The 18048-nt window shown below is 33.2% G+C and overlaps 1 protein-coding gene and 1 long non-coding RNA gene across 2 annotated transcripts; one reads left to right on the top strand and one right to left on the bottom strand.

The window, feature by feature from the left end:
• Positions 1-597: 597 nt before the first annotated feature.
• Positions 598-4648, bottom strand: LOC120251841. The gene is made up of 3 exons (XR_005533505.1): positions 4381-4648; positions 1334-1539; positions 598-679 (listed from the first exon to the last, which is right to left on the bottom strand). It is a non-coding gene; the product is annotated as an uncharacterized LOC120251841 (long non-coding RNA).
• Positions 4649-15443: 10795 nt separating this feature from the next.
• Positions 15444-16432, top strand: LOC120251368. Its single transcript, XM_039259904.1, has 3 exons — positions 15444-15485; positions 15591-15815; positions 16250-16432. Exons 1-3 carry the CDS (start codon positions 15444-15446, stop codon positions 16430-16432), a joined length of 450 nt encoding a protein of 149 aa, XP_039115838.1.
• Positions 16433-18048: the final 1616 nt, after the last annotated feature.

The raw sequence follows: 18048 nt of genomic DNA, 5'->3' as shown, positions 1-18048 counted from the left end.
AAAGGCTCAGGTGATATCAGCTAGGATGTGTGTATATAGAAATTTCACCAGTCACTGAACTGGTATAACATGCTCAGGTGAAAAAGGTAAAGGCTTTTTATACCATACAAATCTATATGACAGTTACATTAGTTTGAAAAATGTACCACAATATCTCTATTTGGTCAGAAGTAAGAACTATATGCAGTCCTAACGACAAGATGTTTTGTTCTCGGTCTATTATTGCAAGGGGTCATGCCAACTATGCCAACCCCATGCAGTCTAATAATTAAATTTAAGGAGAATGACATACTAATGTTGTTAATCCACACAGTGATGGGGCATTACTGTCTATAGCTAATGGAAGGATTGGAGCTCACTTCAATTGTGTACATTGGATAACAATTTTCCGATTAATTTTCAAGTATGAATAATTAATAGTGGTAAAGTATTGCATTGATCAAGGATAAACTTCCCTTATTACGTGGTTAAGTAGTTTAAAACAAGACAGTGCAATCTGATGGGTTAGCTCATGATAAAAAGCTTGACTGAGCAAAAGGTAAAAATTGCAAACAACTATCCATGCTTTAAAAAAGTACGCTGAGTTTAGAAATTTACTAATGTTGGAATTCTCATGTTTTTTCCTTATCCATCGCTCATGAATGTTGTCTTCCAGCTTACTTAGATGAGTAATGGCATACTGCAGAATGACAAAAGTACCGTTAAATATCAAAAGCTAATGAACATACATAACCATCCAATCATGTCTTACAAGCATTTCCAAGATGATAACTAATTGCAGAACCTGTATAGACAATTTACCCCCTTCCTCGTATAGATCCACAAATCATGAGTTTGTTGTTCAAATCCACATACAAGCCAGACATACACCTGTTAAGTATCCTTATACTAATACCATACATTTTACAAATTCTTTTCAAGTCAGAACTAATTCTTATTCATTTGATTTTACAAGCAGGAATGCCTCAGTTGATGGTCTAGAATTATGTATTATGGCAATCAATTCTTAAATAATACATGACGGCTCATTCCAAACATTGTAACTGGCCTGAGGAAGTATTTACATTATAATGCATGATAACCAGATTAAATTAACAGATACAACAAATAGAAATATGTTCTAGTTAAGTTGGGCGCTACTTATACATGTAGCCAATAAACAATGAATATGAAATATAGTACATTTTACAAGAAATACACAGTTATTCTCATTTCTTTCTTGAAGACTAATGATAGGGGAACCAGTAGAATCAGAACAGCATGAGTTTATAATTTTGCAAAATGATTTCTTCAAGACTAAACAATAAAACAATCGTTTCCAAAGGTAACTCACATATAGTGTGTTTAAGCGCACACAAAGGCTTTGAGTAGAAAGTGCATCAATTTGATGAAATCGTTCATCACTCAATCTAAGATCCACTGCTTGATGAGATCTCCTCTCCTCAGTTGATCTGAGATCTGCTACAAAAGCCCTGATTCCAACTTCCTTTCTATAACGAGTGAGAGGAGGTACAGGTGGTATCAGATCTTCTTTGCTAACTGTGAACACCACACACTAATAAATTTTCAAATTGAATGCTCGAAGACATGTGAGATGCAGAACGAATGGCATATGAAAACGAATTAATAAGATGTGGACAAGGAATAAACAAATAAATAAGATAAGAATCAAACTAACAAAGACAAAGATTGTTAACATGTTAACAAATACCTTTGTTGGAGCATGAAGGTTTGTAATGCCCAACTTGCACAATAAAGAGGTAACCATTAACACCCCAGTAGGCAAAGTAGATATAGAAAGTGAAGCCAATAAAGGTCAAAATCAGTAAAAGAAAAAGCCTAGAATCATTTGAAGATGATCAATCCCGTACAAAAATTTTAGGTAGCCTTAAAATCATCCCCTTAAAAAGTTCATGTTAGACATACAAGAACCCTACTGTTAAAGATTTTTGACATAGCCTAGAAATCATTTAATTACAAAAGTTGGAGGAAGAATAGGAATAATTATGTTTGAGAAGCTGGGAAGAGTCTATAAATATTGTTAAAAAAACCACATTAGTCTAAAAATAGTCTTGTTAGAAAGGCCGGAAATAACCTAGAAATAATCCGTTTGGGAAAGGAAGAGCCTAGAAATAGACCCTTAAGAGAACACCAAGGAAAGGCCAAAGATAATCCCATTAAAAGGAGGCCAGAAAGACTAAATCTGCATGTTGAAATTATGCTGCTCAAGATAAGAGTAATGGAATTTCAATGTGAAGAATCTGCAATAGCAAATGACCAAGTATGATATCCTGTTGATAGAAAATTAGCCTCTCCAAACACTCTGTGACGTTATAGTTTAGATACATATTTCACAAAGATTAAAACGTTTATATTGCCTATTGGTTAATTGAGAGACCCTTATTCATGTTATTTAATGTATGTATTCTTCTTAGTAACCATGACTTCAACCATATATGTTATATTTCAAATTGTCTAATGCCTTGCTTAGTTTCAGTCAGTTTTGGGTTGTTTTGATACTTTAAATTTTTCTAAACCTCTTTGTTGATTGTAGAGTTTTGGATTTAGAATTTAGAAACATGCATGTATGGGACATCTATTAGTCAATTGACTTGACATCATGATTGAATCTCAAGCAAGTTTATTTTTTAAATTTACACATGCATGTATACAAATCAATTTAATATTATTTTTCATACTCCACTCCATGCCTAAAATAACAAATATGATTGAAACAAAGGCCCAATTTTAATTTATTTGGCCAGCTTGCAAGAATTGCAAATTTGAAGTGCGGGGTACTCTTTTAAAGATCCCTGATTTAATTAGCTTATTTGAGAAAACTGGAACTGGAATATGAGAATTGGTTCATTTGAGAAAACAGAGGATTTCAGATGGGGAGATGAAGTAGTTGGTGGTTCCTTTCAACCACAACTGAAAGTTGCATGTCTTTAAGAATGTCCAAACTTTCTTCCCATAACCCAGTCATCAACTTCATGTTGCCAATACAGTGCGTTAAGGTTCATGAAAAGGATTTCGACCAAAAACTACTTCAATTGGAAAGCTCATTTATTACAAAATATTTCGAACACTCTCTTTTTAGACCACCTAACGATGAATAGTAAACACAACAATGTCCTGAGATAGTATGAATAGGTTTCCTAGTATGGGCCACCCACCAAGATAACCTCGAAGATATGATAGAAAGCGCAACTCGCTCAACCCTGTGTGTTTTTATAGGTATTCTATATCCATTGATTAATTAGAGACCTTAACAAGAGATACACTACTGCCTACTTATGGTTTTCAGTGCAATTTACATTCATCAAGAAACCTGTGTCATGCTTGTAGTTGACCGACTTAAAAAGGCGAGGAAAGAAAATAACCAAAACTATAAGGACAAGCATCTAAATACAGAGAACCCACCTTAGTTATATCACTAGCAGTAACTGAGATATTAACAATGGCGGCATACATAGTTTCATCAAGGCATGAACAAAGTCAAGACAATTTTGAAACTTAATGTGGTTAATTAACCTATGGAATTCATCACAGTAAAAGAATAAATATCTCTGTTGTTCAAACTTCTAAATGGCAATGTGATGAAATGATATCGACACCCGAGCCAGAATAGCACTATCCAATTGAAAGGAACAACTAAGCAAGATGAATGAAAAGACAAACATTGAGTAACAAGAGATGGCTCTGAACAAAAACATCACCAAAGAATCAAATAAGATATACTACTACAAGCTCGGGTTTCTAGTTAAAGAATAATTAACCTCCATTCAACAACACAACCATTGTTCGGAGTTCAATCATGAGAAATCTCTAGATATACATTGAACAAATGGAGAATTCAGACAAGAATAGATAAGATAACACCCTCGAGTATCAACTCCAAAAGCAGAACCAATAAACTCATTTCCAGCTCTTAAACCACAATAAAACCATTAGAACAAGATAAAAGTAAAAAAGAGATTGAAAGAGAAGCTGAAAAAAAAGGAGAAAAATCAGAACAATAAGATATACTACTACAAGCTCAGTTTCTAGTTAAAGAATAATTAACCTCCATTCAACAACACAACCATTGTTCAGAGTTCAATCATGAGAAATCTCTATATATACATTGAAAAACATCTCTATAATGCAAACTCAAATTGTTTATTGCTACCATTATACAGAGACAAAAGGGTCAATTTCAAGTGTGGTGGAATATTCCAACAGATATTTGAAGGAGTGATAGGAATGAGAGGTAGAAGTCACACCAAGGGAACAAGTCAATTATCAAATTTAATTAATCATGAGAAACAAGGATGCGAATCAATGGATGGCGAATTGAGAGAAGAGTAAGAAGAAGGGGGAGGAGAAGAGAAACGAGACCTTCTCAGTGGAGCAACGAGTGGAGAAGTGGGTAATGGCTGCGGAGCCGCAAGGGGATCGCTCTCTTGAGAGAGACTGCGTTGGGATGCTGGGTTTGTCGAGAGTTAGCGGCACGGTGGGGCGTGGTGGCTGCAGGAGTGAGGTTTGTCGGGAGTTAGGGCACACACGCTCTCTTGAGAGAATTCGGGAATTAGGGCGCACAAGCGTCTTGAGAGAAATCCGGGAATTAGGGCGCACAAGCGTGAGTGAGAGCGCACAAGCATCTTGAGAGAAATCCTGGAATTAGGGCGCAGCGTGAGTGAGTGAGAGAGAGAGAGAGAGAGAGAGAGATCCTGGAATTAGGGCGCAGCGTGAGTGAGAGAGAGAGAGAGAGAGGTTTTAATTATTTTTAAAACAAAATTAATATAGAGGGGTTTAACTAAACCGGCTCTAAAAACATGGAAAAAAAATATTCTATTTTATTATAGAGGGGGTTTTTTAAAACCCTTTTATTTAAATGCCTCTAAAACCCAAAAATGATGTAGTGACACAGCACGCCTTGCAGACAAGGTCTGCTTTATTTTAGTGTTAACCGAACACCAAAAATTGAAAATAGATTAATAGATTACAAAAATAAGAAAGATAAATCATAAATGAGAGTCAATAACTGGCTTTTTTTTAAATTATTATATATTTTTAAAAAAAATTACTTAATTAAGTAATTTTTTAAATTATTTATTACAGTGGTGAAACTGAAAATAAAATAAATAAAATTAAGAGGGTGTTGAAGTCAAATTTAAAAATATATATATAAATTTTGAATAATTCTATTTTAGTGTTAACCGAACACCAAAAATTGAAAATAGATTAATAGATTACAAAAATAAGAAAGATAGATCATAAATGAGAGTCAATAACTGGCTTTTTTTTAAATTATTATATATTTTTTTAAAAAATTACTTAATTAAGTAATTTTTTAAATTATTTATTACAGTGGTGAAACTAAAAATAAAATAAATAAAATTAAGAGGGTGTTGAAGTCAAATTTAAAAATATATATATAAATTTTGAATAATTCTATTAATTCAAACTTGAGATTGTATTAATAATAATCTATATAAAATATACATACTTCTAAAATTTTTGGGTTAAATATAAAAAAACTATTATAACTACATAATTAACAATTAACTCAACTTACTAGTAACAAATAATGCAATTAGAAAACAACTTAATGCAAATTTATAATCTAATTTAATTTGTAATTTAACAAACAATCAAAATTTTACAACAATTAATAAAAAATATTTAACAAATTTTCATAATAATTTGCACAATAAATTTTTCATAACAAATTTTCATAACAAATAACAAAATAAATATTTAACAAATATAAAAAAATTCATAAAAAAATAATAAAACAATTAATGAATCAAATTAAATTAGATAATAAAAAAAAAAAACAAGATAAGTCTCACATAAAACAGAAAATTGGAAGAGATTAAGCGAATAGAAAAAACTCATCAATCGACTCAACCAACAAATGATCTAGAGTTAATTTTTACTGTTCTACTAAGCTTTTGACTTATAAGAAAGAAAAATTGCATTTGAACTTGAGAGATAAAGATTATATCTTTCTTAGAGATTTTTGATAATTTTAATTTGATAAATTCAATAAAAAATATTTAAAATTTAAAATTGATATAGATTTCAGCACCCATATTATGTTATTATTTATTATTATCAATGAACATCGATTTTTTTTAGTATAATAATTTTATAATTTTGATTTAATTTATCTTAAATAGTATGAGTTGGAATTTAAATAAATAAATAAATAAATAAATAAAAAGATAACTATATATATATGAATTATAATTGCTAATATTTTAATATTAAACATATATTATATATATAATATATAAACATTTTCATGGGGGCAAGGGGGTGCTCAAGCACACCCTTGCCCTCCTCTCCTTCCGCCTATGATTTATTAGTACTAGTGTAAAGGCCCGCGCTAACGCTGCAGGTTCAGTATATCGAAATAGTGTACTGACATTAATAATATAAATTTTTAAAATAATTTTAAATATTGGAGGTATATTCTCAAATTTTAAAATATATATGAAATTTTTTTCTTTTTTTTTAAGACACAACTACAGGGGAAAATATTATTTCAATAAATCTTCTAAAACCTAGTAACTAAATATTAACCACCAACTATATTTTAATGTTAATTCTTTTCAAATTGTTTTAGTTTTTTTTAAGTATTCTTGCTAATTATGGTACTTTTCATATATTTATTTTCAAAAGCGTGCGAATTATAAAAAGTATTTTTTGTGAAATTTGAAATATACTGAAGATTTTTTTAATTATTATTTCTCTCTCTATATATATTTTAGTGGATTATTTAAAAACTAAATAAAATTATCTTAATAAATCCTCTCAAACAATATAATTAATACATTTAATAAAACGTCCTATGATAAAAAAAAAAAGGGGTTCTAGTCTCCATGACAAACCATAAAGAAGTTTTTGTCAATATGCAACAAAACATTATTTGTCTTTGATTAGTTAGGCCATAGCCTATGTTTCCTTGACTACAATGTGTAGTTGTTTGTATTTTTCCTTTGCTTATATGTTAGGATCGCCCCACCATTCACATGCTACTCTTATGTGTCTTTTGTTCCTTGTCTTCCCATTCCTAACTTGCTTGTTTTTATTTTTATTTTTTTGTTTAGTTTTCAAACTTGATAACCTCATATGCAGAGAAGAAAGAGACGTTTTTGTCTCAAAAGTCAAACAAACTACACATTAACCAATATAATATATATAAATATACTCTCTCCGTTCTTTTTTATCTGTCGTGAATAATCGAATCTCACATACCAATAAATTTAGTTATTTCACAAATTTTTATAAAAAGCTTGTTATTTTTCCAAAATTACCCCTAATTTATATCTTCACATTTCTCTCTCATATTTAATTTCAAGAAGAGAATTGAATAAAGTGCTAGGGTAGATTTGGAAAAAAAATAATAATAAATGCTTCTTGATATTAGAAAATAACATAAAAAGGAACATGGGTTTATGCCAGATAAAAAGGAACAGATGAAGTATATACCTAATTATATACAAATAAACAAAGAGGCATTGAGTGTATATATATATATAGTTTTAGATCCATTCAGTTTACATAAAAATTTATTTGAATGGAATAAATATTATTTTTGTTATTAAAGAATATAGTTTCTATTTTTTCTTTAAAAAATGAGGAAGAGAAATAAAAGCCTCAATCAAGATTTCACAGGCTATACTTGTGTATCTCATATTCAACTTTGAGCAAAGATATGCCAAGTAGTATGTCAAATGTAATAGTCGTTAACAATGTATATTCGGATGACTAAATCATCATAAAAATTTAAAATAAAAAATTAAATCATAATTTTTTAAAGTAGATTGAAATAAATACACAAAAACATAAGATTGTTTACCATATCTGCTTATAAATGTCAACTAAAAAACTATTTGAATGCACTATTATTAGTGGAGGATAGCTTTAATATACAGTATTATAGTTATATATTTTTTGATCTTTTGATATTATCTATATGTTAATAAAGTCAAATTTTTATTGAATTTTTTATCAAAAGGATAGACACATGAAAGATAACTTTTTTCCAAAGCTCACATATTAAATGAAAGATTTTTAGGGGATAAGTTTTGATATTATCTATATGGTAACAAAGTCAAAATTTCATTGAATTTTTTATCAAAAGGATAGAGACATGAAAAATATATATATATTTTTTTTCAAAAACTCTCAGGATGGAGACATGAAAGATAAAGTTTTTTTAAAAAATCTCATATTAAATGTGCATTCAAAATCACAATAATATTAAATATAAATACTCAAATGGATTAAATATTGTATTAATTTTCATTATAATAATAAATTCAGAACAACTCCACCTTGCATGATAATGTCCATAAAAAATCATTAATTTGAGAAATAATAATTTAATGTTGTGCATCTTGATTTTAATATTATGTGGCTGTCGGCCAAAGCTAATGGATCAGATTAATGTGCAAAATTATAATTCTTTTTTTCTCCATTTTTTTATTATTAATATGTTCACCAAGTAAATTGAAATTTTTTTTAATAAAGTGGATAAAATATGAAATTAATTAAAATAGTGAAAAAAAAAGAAAAAAGTTCTTGATAATTTGATTTATTTAGCGTTTGCATGCATGTGCATATATACTAATTGTTTTAAATTTTTGGGAAGCGTATAGTTTGATGACAAAGAAATATATGTTTTTTTATAAATAAAAAAGAATAAAAATAAATTTAGAAGCTACATTTTTATAGATTTATTTATGAAATTTGAATTAAAAGAGATTTGTTTTGGCACATGACGATGATTAAAATATCTGTAAGCTTGAGAATGGACTGATGATCAATGCAAAGAGAAGAAGAATAAGAAGAAGAAGTTGGGTGAAGAATAGAGAATTATATATATATATATAGCCACATATATACATCATTTTTTTTCAAATAATAATTATGGATATATAGCCATAAAAACTCAGAACATCTTCGAATAAAATAGATTTTAAGTGCAAAGAAGAAAGTAGAATAAGAAGCAATAATATATAGTAGAAAACTGAGAAAAATATTTAAAAAAAAAAACAAAGAAACAATCTTTTCAAAAACTAAACTAAACCTAAATTTTCTGATTCTAACTATAATAATAATCCCACTCTAACTCAGATTCAAAATTCTAACCCAAGAGAAAGCACAATCATAAACACTTTGACGAAACAAATGATAATGTTTATTTTTCCTTTTTCCCCTTTTTTAATGCATACAAAATTCTTATTTTTATTTTCTTTGATTTAATGGAGGCCATTAATGGTCGTGGAGGAAAACACGCCGCCAAACCTGAGCATCAACATCATCATCGTCCTCCCTTGTTGGATTTGAGCTCCGCCAGTTTCAATTCAATCTACTCCTTCACCAGCTCAATCCACTTCGCCAAAAACCTCCGACTCCATGATTTGTTGTTTTTCTTAGCTCCTCATCCGTCCCTGCCCGCAGACTCCTCCGATTTGGGTATGGAATCATCTGCAATAACATTGAATATAAGTGAAAAACTTTCAAAAAAATATCAATAAAAATCAAAGAAACAATACATGCATTTCATAATGTGAAATTGATAAGCCTAAAACATCCACTAAAAACCAAGATAAAGAAAAGAGAGACAAATCTATTACCTTCCCAGATCCACCAACAACCTCAAAGCAACATACCTGAAAATCAAAACATAAAAAAACTCATCTTTAGAGGCAAATAGAGAGAGTCAAAGAGATGACCTTAAAGATAAAAAGAAGAAGGAAGGCCAGTGCAAGAGTTGGTAAAAGGGCTCAGGATGGGTCCTTATCGGTGTAGATATTGATGAAGCCGAAGGCACTTGGGTGGTGGTAAAAGAAAGGCCAGCGTTAACAAAGATCATCATCTCCGCCGCTGAGATCAAAGAGCACAAAGAGAAAGAAAAAGAGAGCGAAAGAGAGAGAGAGAAGCCCAAATCCCGTAACCCTGAGCAAGAGGAAACCCTCTATAAATTTTAGGAGACCACACATGCACATGCTTGTGCATGTGTGGTCTCCTGAGTGGTGCTCTAATTTATAGCGTTTAGCCAAAGATAATATTTGAGATATTTGACATTATGCAAAATTACAATAGATCCAAGTCTCTAGTTCATTTAGATGATGGTTTCTTATGGTATGCTGATGCTAGGTTAGTATAATCAAATATTTTTCGCCGACGACTTTCTTCGAGAAACGTTACCAACCAGAGTTCTCTTCGCACTCCCGACTTTTGACCAAAGTTCCCACAAACTCATGTGCCTTCCTACAAGCCAAAAACCAAGCGACAAGGTAAGGAGAAGTCACCCGAATTTCTATAGATTGTTAACGTGTGTTTTCGTGTAGGTTTCCTATGTAGAATCTGACTTTCGGTAGTATTTGCAACAATAATGGGTTTCGGGCTTCTTTATGTAATATACGTTTCTTCCTGTATAAAATATCTTTTTTCTCTATAATATACATTTCTTCCTATGTAAAATATCTTCTTTCTGTGTAATATACATTTTCTTCTATGTAAAATATCCTTTTTCTGTGTATTATCTGAAGTTCACATATCTTGCCCACAACAACCTCCCATACGGTGAAGACTGTGAATTGTAGCAGCCGTCATTCGCTTTGAAACAAGCCATAGCACAGAATATCTCCATGATAAGTAACACCGGCATAAAACATTAGAGAAACCCATCAATTTAAAAAAAGCCTTAAACTGAACTATAACCCTGACAAAACTGAACGACAGGAATAGAGATATTGCTTACTTGAACAACAAAAACAAGGAGGCAAAGAAGAAAAGCATCGACAAGGAGAAGAAGAACAAGAGACAAAGGATGAGGATGAAGATGAAGTAGAGGATGGAGATGATGAAGATGATGAAGATGAAGTCTTTTGCCATTACCTACCATAAAGCTGATGTGATGGGCGGGAGGAAAAGAGAGGGCATTTCTACCATTAGACATAAAATCGTCTAACGGGTGTCACAGCAAGGACTCAAAAAGATCTGGGTAAATTGGAGGGACTATATGGGAAGTGTAAATGTCATAGAGACTGCAGAGGAAAGTATATGTTTGTCCTTTTACCATCCTTTTGTGGTCGGCACTTGTTGGCATTAGTAAAAATAATAATAATAATATGAACAAACTATTTGACTATTAAGTAGGGAGTGAAATAAAATTGTTAGATTATTATTATGTACCCAAATGAAAAAATCATATCATATCATCATTGCATTAATTAATGTTGAAGAACATTATAAATAAAGAATTACTTATGCTAACCATTATCAATATATATATATATATATATATATATATATATATATATATATATATATATATATATATAAATTTGTAAATGAATAACTAAAATTGTATTCATGAAAAATTAATATGATATTTTCATAATCTTTAAGATTATCCTAATCTTTAAAATCAAATAAATTACTCCAAAAATATTTATAATTAAAAAAATATTGATAATTTCAAAAATTTATGAAATTTTGATTTACCTCATACCAATCAAACTCAAATTATCTTTAATGTTGTAGTAAAACTTTAAAAGCAAATTATAATTTAAAAAATATTAATATTTTCAAAAATTAAAGAAACTTTGATTTAAAATGCCTTTAAAATATGAACTTCAATTTATTGTAGATTATGAAAAAAAGGTTATATTGCAATAATATGAAAATATTTGTAATTTAGTTCTACATCAATTATAAATTATTAGAAGGGTTGTATTGCTAAACCACAAATGTATTTGCAATAATATGAAAATATTTGGAAATACTATGTTACCGTTTTGTCTAATAATATCTAGAAATGGTAAGATGCTTGTAAGAGTGATTTGTTGGTCAGTTTTGCTTGGATAGTTGGAAACAAGTTGATGTGTTTCTTTAGATCTAAAAACAAGGAATTTTTCAGTTTGTTCCAAAACCAAACTGATTAAAGTTACCTTTGATTCTTGCTTAGCATGAGCAAAACTCTTTTTTTGAAATATTTAAACCTTTTGTTTAATAATATCTAGAAATGGTAAGATGCTTGTAAGAGTGATTTGTTGGTCAGTTTTGCTTGGATAGTTGGAAACAAGTTGATGTGTTTCTTTAGATCTAAAAACAAGGAATTTTTCAGTTTGTTCCAAAACCAAACTGATTAAAGTTACCTTTGATTCTTGCTTAGCATGAGCAAAACTCTTTTTTTGAAATATTTAAACCTTTTGTTTAAGTGAAAACAAATAATTCTGGGTGTATTAAAACTCGTGTAATATGTTTCATATTTGTTTTCATATTTGTTTTTTTTCCTTAACTTGCTGGTGTATTAAAACTCATGTAATATGTTTCATATGTGTAATCTGAGGCCTTACATCCAATGGGGTCCAACCCTGTTGGATGCGGCTGTTCTGTTAGTGGACTCGGCTTTGGGGCTGGGGAGTGACAAATTAAAGTGGTATCAGAGTAATAGTCAAATGTCACCATTTTGATCTAAAAATATGTTAATCTTTGAAAGTTCTTCTTAAGAGTAGGTCAGGGTAGTGTAGCTTGTTCTATAGGTCTGATCGTCTTCTGTATTGCAGTAATCATGCTAAAGGTAGAGGGCAACCTCGCAGAAGGCCTACAAGCTCATCCCCAGAGCCCATGCAATGGGAGCAGGAGGCTCCTGATCAGTTAGATGATGAAGAGCATTAGGACGTAGATCCTAAAGTGGAAGAACAGTCAGATCCCACCACTCTGACCGATATTATGAGAGAAATGATGCTGATGATGCGCATTCAGTGTCAGCAGCATACTTTTATAGGTGGTCGAGATCTATTAACTGAGTTTGAACGGCACACACCACCACCATTCGCGGGCACCACCGATCCGACAGTGGCCAGGTACTAGATTAGTAAATTAGAGAGAACTTTTCAGGCTATGCATAGCTCTGATGAAGAAAAGGTCAAATTGGCCTCGTACATGCTGCGGGATAGTGCAGCCCAGTGGTTTGAGAATGAACTGCGTGTTAAGAGGGAAGATGCTTTCAAGACTTGCAAGGAATTTGAAGAAGCATTCTACTATACCAAGTATTTTCCTTTGAGTCGTCAAGCTCAGATGGAGAGACAGTTCCTTAGTTTGAAGCAAGGATCGATTAGTATAGAAGAGTACAAGGCAGAGTTTGACAGATTATCTCCGTTTGCTTCGTTCTTGTGCCAGATGGAAAGAGTAGGTCGCGTCATTTTGTAGAAGGCCTGAAGAACCACATTTTGCGAGCTATTGTGTTATTCCTGAGGCAATCTTATGCAGAAACAGTCGACATTGCTAAGGACCTAGAGATTACCTAGCAGGAGACAAAAGATCTAGGATGCATGAGCAGAAGTGGCACCGGGGTCAAAACCCTCGGAGGAGCTAGTCTTCTGGGAGTGGCTCTAGGCATTCTAGGGAAGAGCATCGATCACGGCCCTACATCAGACCTCCGACGTTATATGGTTATACAGATAGGGGCTCATCTAGCAATGTAGCCCAAGAGACTTGGTGTCCTACTCCTTGGGGAAACCATTCACAGGCAGAGTGCAGACACGTAGCCAGTGCTTGTTATCAATGCGACAGTAGAGAGGCGATGAGACTCAGGGCATGGTAGGCAAGAGACGTAGGTCATCATGTGGGTTGCAACAGACAGAAACTGCACTATATTCTCAGCAGAGTACCTCGAGGGTAAAAACGGGAAGACGCCTATGACAGACCAGCCTTCTTCCTCTTCTTGCCCAGCAGGCAGTGGTAGGCCAGTGACTCAGGGTCGAGTCTTTACACTGACACAGGAGGACGCTCAGGCATCCCATGATGTCGTGGTAAGTATTATTTTTGTGCATTCTTGTTATGCATGTGCTTTATTTAATCTTGGAGCTACGCATTCGTTTGTATTGTCATCCTTTGCTTGTAAGAACTCTCTGTATGTTATTAATTTGCCGCATGACTTGTGCGTTACTACTCTTGTTGGAGCGGTGAGAACTGTTAACCGGTTAGCACCAGCTTGTTTTATTTTGATTGGAGGACACAAGTTTGTCTCTGATATGCACCAATTATATTGTATCAGACAAACCAGTTGTCAGTGAATTCTCTGATGTTTTTCCTAAGGATCTCCCAAGGCTACCTCCTAAGAGAGAGATTTAGGTTGACATCGACCTGGCTCCAGGCACAGCTCCTCTATCCAAGGTACCATATCGGATGTCACATGCTAAACATGAGGACTTGTTGGAGAAAGGGTTTATTCGACCAAACATGTCACCTTGGGGAGCTCCTGTGTTGTTTATCAAGAAGAAAGACGGAACTCTGAGATTGTGCATTAACTGCCGTGAGTTGAACAAGATGATGGTCAAGAACAAGTACCCTTTATCGAGGATTAATGATTTTATGGACCAGTTGCATGGAGCTCGAGCCTTCTCCAAGATTGATATGTGGTTTGGGTATCATCAGGTTCGAATCAAGGATGAGGACATCCCAAAGAGTGCTTTTTGTACGCTGTATGACCACGATGAGTTTCTGGTAGTGCCTTTTGGTCATACAAATACCCCAGTGGTATTCATGGATCTGATGAACTGGGTGCACCGACACTACTTGGATCTATTTGTATTCATTTTCATTGACGATATATTGATTTACTCACACAACAAGCAACTGCACGCGAAGCATTTGAGGATTGTGCTGGAGACACTGAGACAACATGAGTTATATGCTAAAATTTTCAAGTGTGATTTCTGGCTCGATAGCGTAGCTTTCTTGGGTCATGTCATCAACAAAGATGGTGTTTTTGTAGATCCCAAGAAGGTGGAAGCAGTTATGGACTGGAATAGACTAGCACTGTCAGAGAAATCCAGAGTTTCCTTGGCTTAGCCGGCTACTATCAAAGATTTGTACAAGACTTCTCCCGGTTAGCAGCACCTTTGACGAGACTAACACCGAAAAGGGTCTGTTTCATCTAGACTGAAGCTTGCGAGCAAAGTTTTTTGGAGCTAAAACATAGACTCATATCTGTACTCATTCTTGCCCTGCCAGAAAGTGGATGTGGGTATGTAATCTATATTGATGCCTGTAAGACATACATGGGTGTGTTTTGATACAAAATGGGTAAGTCATTGTCTATGCTTCAAGATAGTTGAAACCGTATGAAGAGAATTACCTCACCGATGACTTGGAGTTGGCATCAATGGTCTTTGCGTTGAAGATCTAGAGGTATTTTCTGTATGGGAAATCTTGTGAAGTGTGCACAGACCATAAGAGTCTAAAGTACGTCTTCACCCAGAAAAAGTTAAACATGAGGCAGAGGTGGCGGTTGGGGCTAATCAAGAACTATGACCTCAGTGTCTAATACCATCCAAGCAAAGCTAGCGTGGTGGTTGACGCGTTGAGTAGGAGGTATAACTATGGAACAACTGCAGATATGACTGAGTAGAGACCACTTTCTGGAGGAGATGAGGAGGTTCGAGTTGGAGATTTTTCTGCTAAGCTCCGAGGTAAGCCTGACCAATATGCACAACTGAACTAACCTACTTCAGAGGATCAAGTCAACTCAGATACAGGATCTGAAAATTTAAGAGATCTCTACTAAACTTCAACAGGGAGAGTTATCTCAGTTCCGAGTGCACGAAGATGGTACTGCCAGATTTGCAAATCGAATATGTGTACCCGATGAACTTGATTTGAAGAGGGATATTCTAGAGGAGGCCCATTATTCGAGTTACACAATTCACCCCGGAGGTACAAAGATATACAGAGGACTTAAGGAACACTACTGGTGGAACGACATGAAGCGGGAGATAGCTACCTTCGTAGCTCATTGTCTTGTCAGCAATTAAAAACAGAGCATCAGAGACCGGCGGGTTACTTTCAGCCGTTACCGATACCACAATGGAAGTGGGAGCACGTCACGATGGACTTTGTTATTGGGTTATCTCATATTCGGCGAAAAGCATGAGTCGGTGTGGGTGATCATCGATCAACTTTCTGCCTTTGAAACCTGGATTGGGTCTTGAGAAGCTAGCTAAATTATATCTGGGAGAGATTGTCCGATTGCATGGCATGCCGATGTTGATTACATCTGATTGGGATTCGAGATTCATCTCGAGATTCTAAAGGAGTTGACAGTCTACTTTGGGCACCAAACTGACTTTCAGTTGAGCGTTTCATCCCCAGACAGTCAGTCTGAGAGGACTATACAAACTCTGGAGGACATGCTTCGAGCATACGCCCTCAACTTTTCTAATTCTTGTGACCACAGCCTTTAACAGAGTTTGCTTATAACAACAGTTATCAGGCGAGTATTCAGATGGTACCATACGAGGCTTTCTACGGCCGAAAGTGTCGATCTCATGTATGTTTTGATGATGTGGGAGAGAAAAAGCTGTTAGGCCCAGAGATGTTGCAGATTACAGAACAAAAAGTGAAACAGAGCAGGGAATGACTGAAAATTGCTCAAAGCCATCAGAAGATCTATGCAGATGAGTGCCGCTCAGACTTAGAGTTTCAGGTGGGTGATGTAGTCATCTTGAGGGTATCTCCTATTAAAGATGTTGTGAGATTTGGAAAATGTGGGAAACTTAACCCACGCTACATTGGACTAGAGGTGGGCATGGGCCGGTTAACCGGTCCGGAGGGCCCAACCCACCGGGTTGCGGTTCACCGGCCCACCGGCCCATCGACCCGGACCCGGCCCGGTTGAGTGTAGAACCATCCGGGCCGGGTTGGCCCGTCTGACCCGGCGGGTACGGGTCACAGGAAGCGGGGCCCGGAACCGACCCGACTTCCATGGTGACCTAACGAGCCGGGCCAGGCCAGCCCGGCGGATTGGGTCCGCCGGATAAAATAATTAAAAAAACTAAAAAATTCTGAAAATTCACAAAAAAAAAATGAAAAAATTCAAAAAAATTCTGAAAATTCAGAAAAAAATATAAAAAAATTCAGAAAATTTTCTAAAAAAATAAATTAATGAAAAATTGAGATTAAGATAAAAGTTGTTAAATAACAAAAAGTTAGTGTCATGGATGGGGTTTAAACCTAGGACCTCCCACTTGAGATAATCACATTAATCAATTGACCTACAAATCTTTCTTGTTTTAGTATAAAACATAAATAAATATAAAGAGGTTGCAAAATATTTTTAAAATTTAATCCCAAACAACAAAAAATTTAAAATAATTTATAATAACTTAAAAAATTTTAAGACATATCAAAATAATTTTAAAAAGGATTAAAAAAAGCTACATTTTAATTTGTTTACCTATTAAATTAAATTATTAGCACACCTTTTTAAGTGCAACAAAAATTACATATCAATTAGTATTCTTATTTTAAATTAAAGTTATCATAAACTTATTTATTTATTATAATTAGGGTTGGCTCTAGATTTCACTTTGGTCTCTAACTATAGGGTTATTATTGTGTTCATTATGTTGTGATTGAAAAAAGTTACTAATCAAAATAATATGGTGTTAACTATTATTCAAAGATACTCCTTTTTTACAAATATTTTTTTATAAATTGATATACATAATTCAAAAACAATTTTTTGTAATTTTATTTTTTTATTTTATAAATTGAAACAAAATAATCTAATATATATGTGACAAATAAGAGTGCCCCTATTTAAGAGAATTTAAGAGTATGTATGTGTAGAAACTTACTGCTTATGAGCCAAAAGACGATTAACAAAATAATTATTTTTTTAAAAAAATATTTATGAAATTTTATTATTTGATACTTTGATATTTTATTGATTGATTTATATAATTTTTTAATTTATTATATGGTCTCTTAATTTTTTATAAATTAAATATATATGTAAAATATTTTTATCCGTATCCTACATCTATATATATATATATAATTGTTTCCAATAAATGTTTAAAATAAATTGTAACTCAAATAGTTGAGTTTTTGTTATCCAAGTTTAAGGTCATGATGGGTTCAAATCCCATGACCAACATGCACTTAGTTAAAAAAACATAAATAAAATAAGATTAGCTCATGTATTTGCATCTATATTTTTGCGGAGCAAATTATAGTACCAAGCAGTCATCG

The sequence above is a fragment of the Dioscorea cayenensis genome, chromosome 20 (genome assembly GCF_009730915.1).
Source record: "Dioscorea cayenensis subsp. rotundata cultivar TDr96_F1 chromosome 20, TDr96_F1_v2_PseudoChromosome.rev07_lg8_w22 25.fasta, whole genome shotgun sequence".
Taxonomy (NCBI): domain Eukaryota; kingdom Viridiplantae; phylum Streptophyta; class Magnoliopsida; order Dioscoreales; family Dioscoreaceae; genus Dioscorea; species Dioscorea cayenensis.
This window is presented reverse-complemented; position numbering and strand designations above follow the sequence as displayed.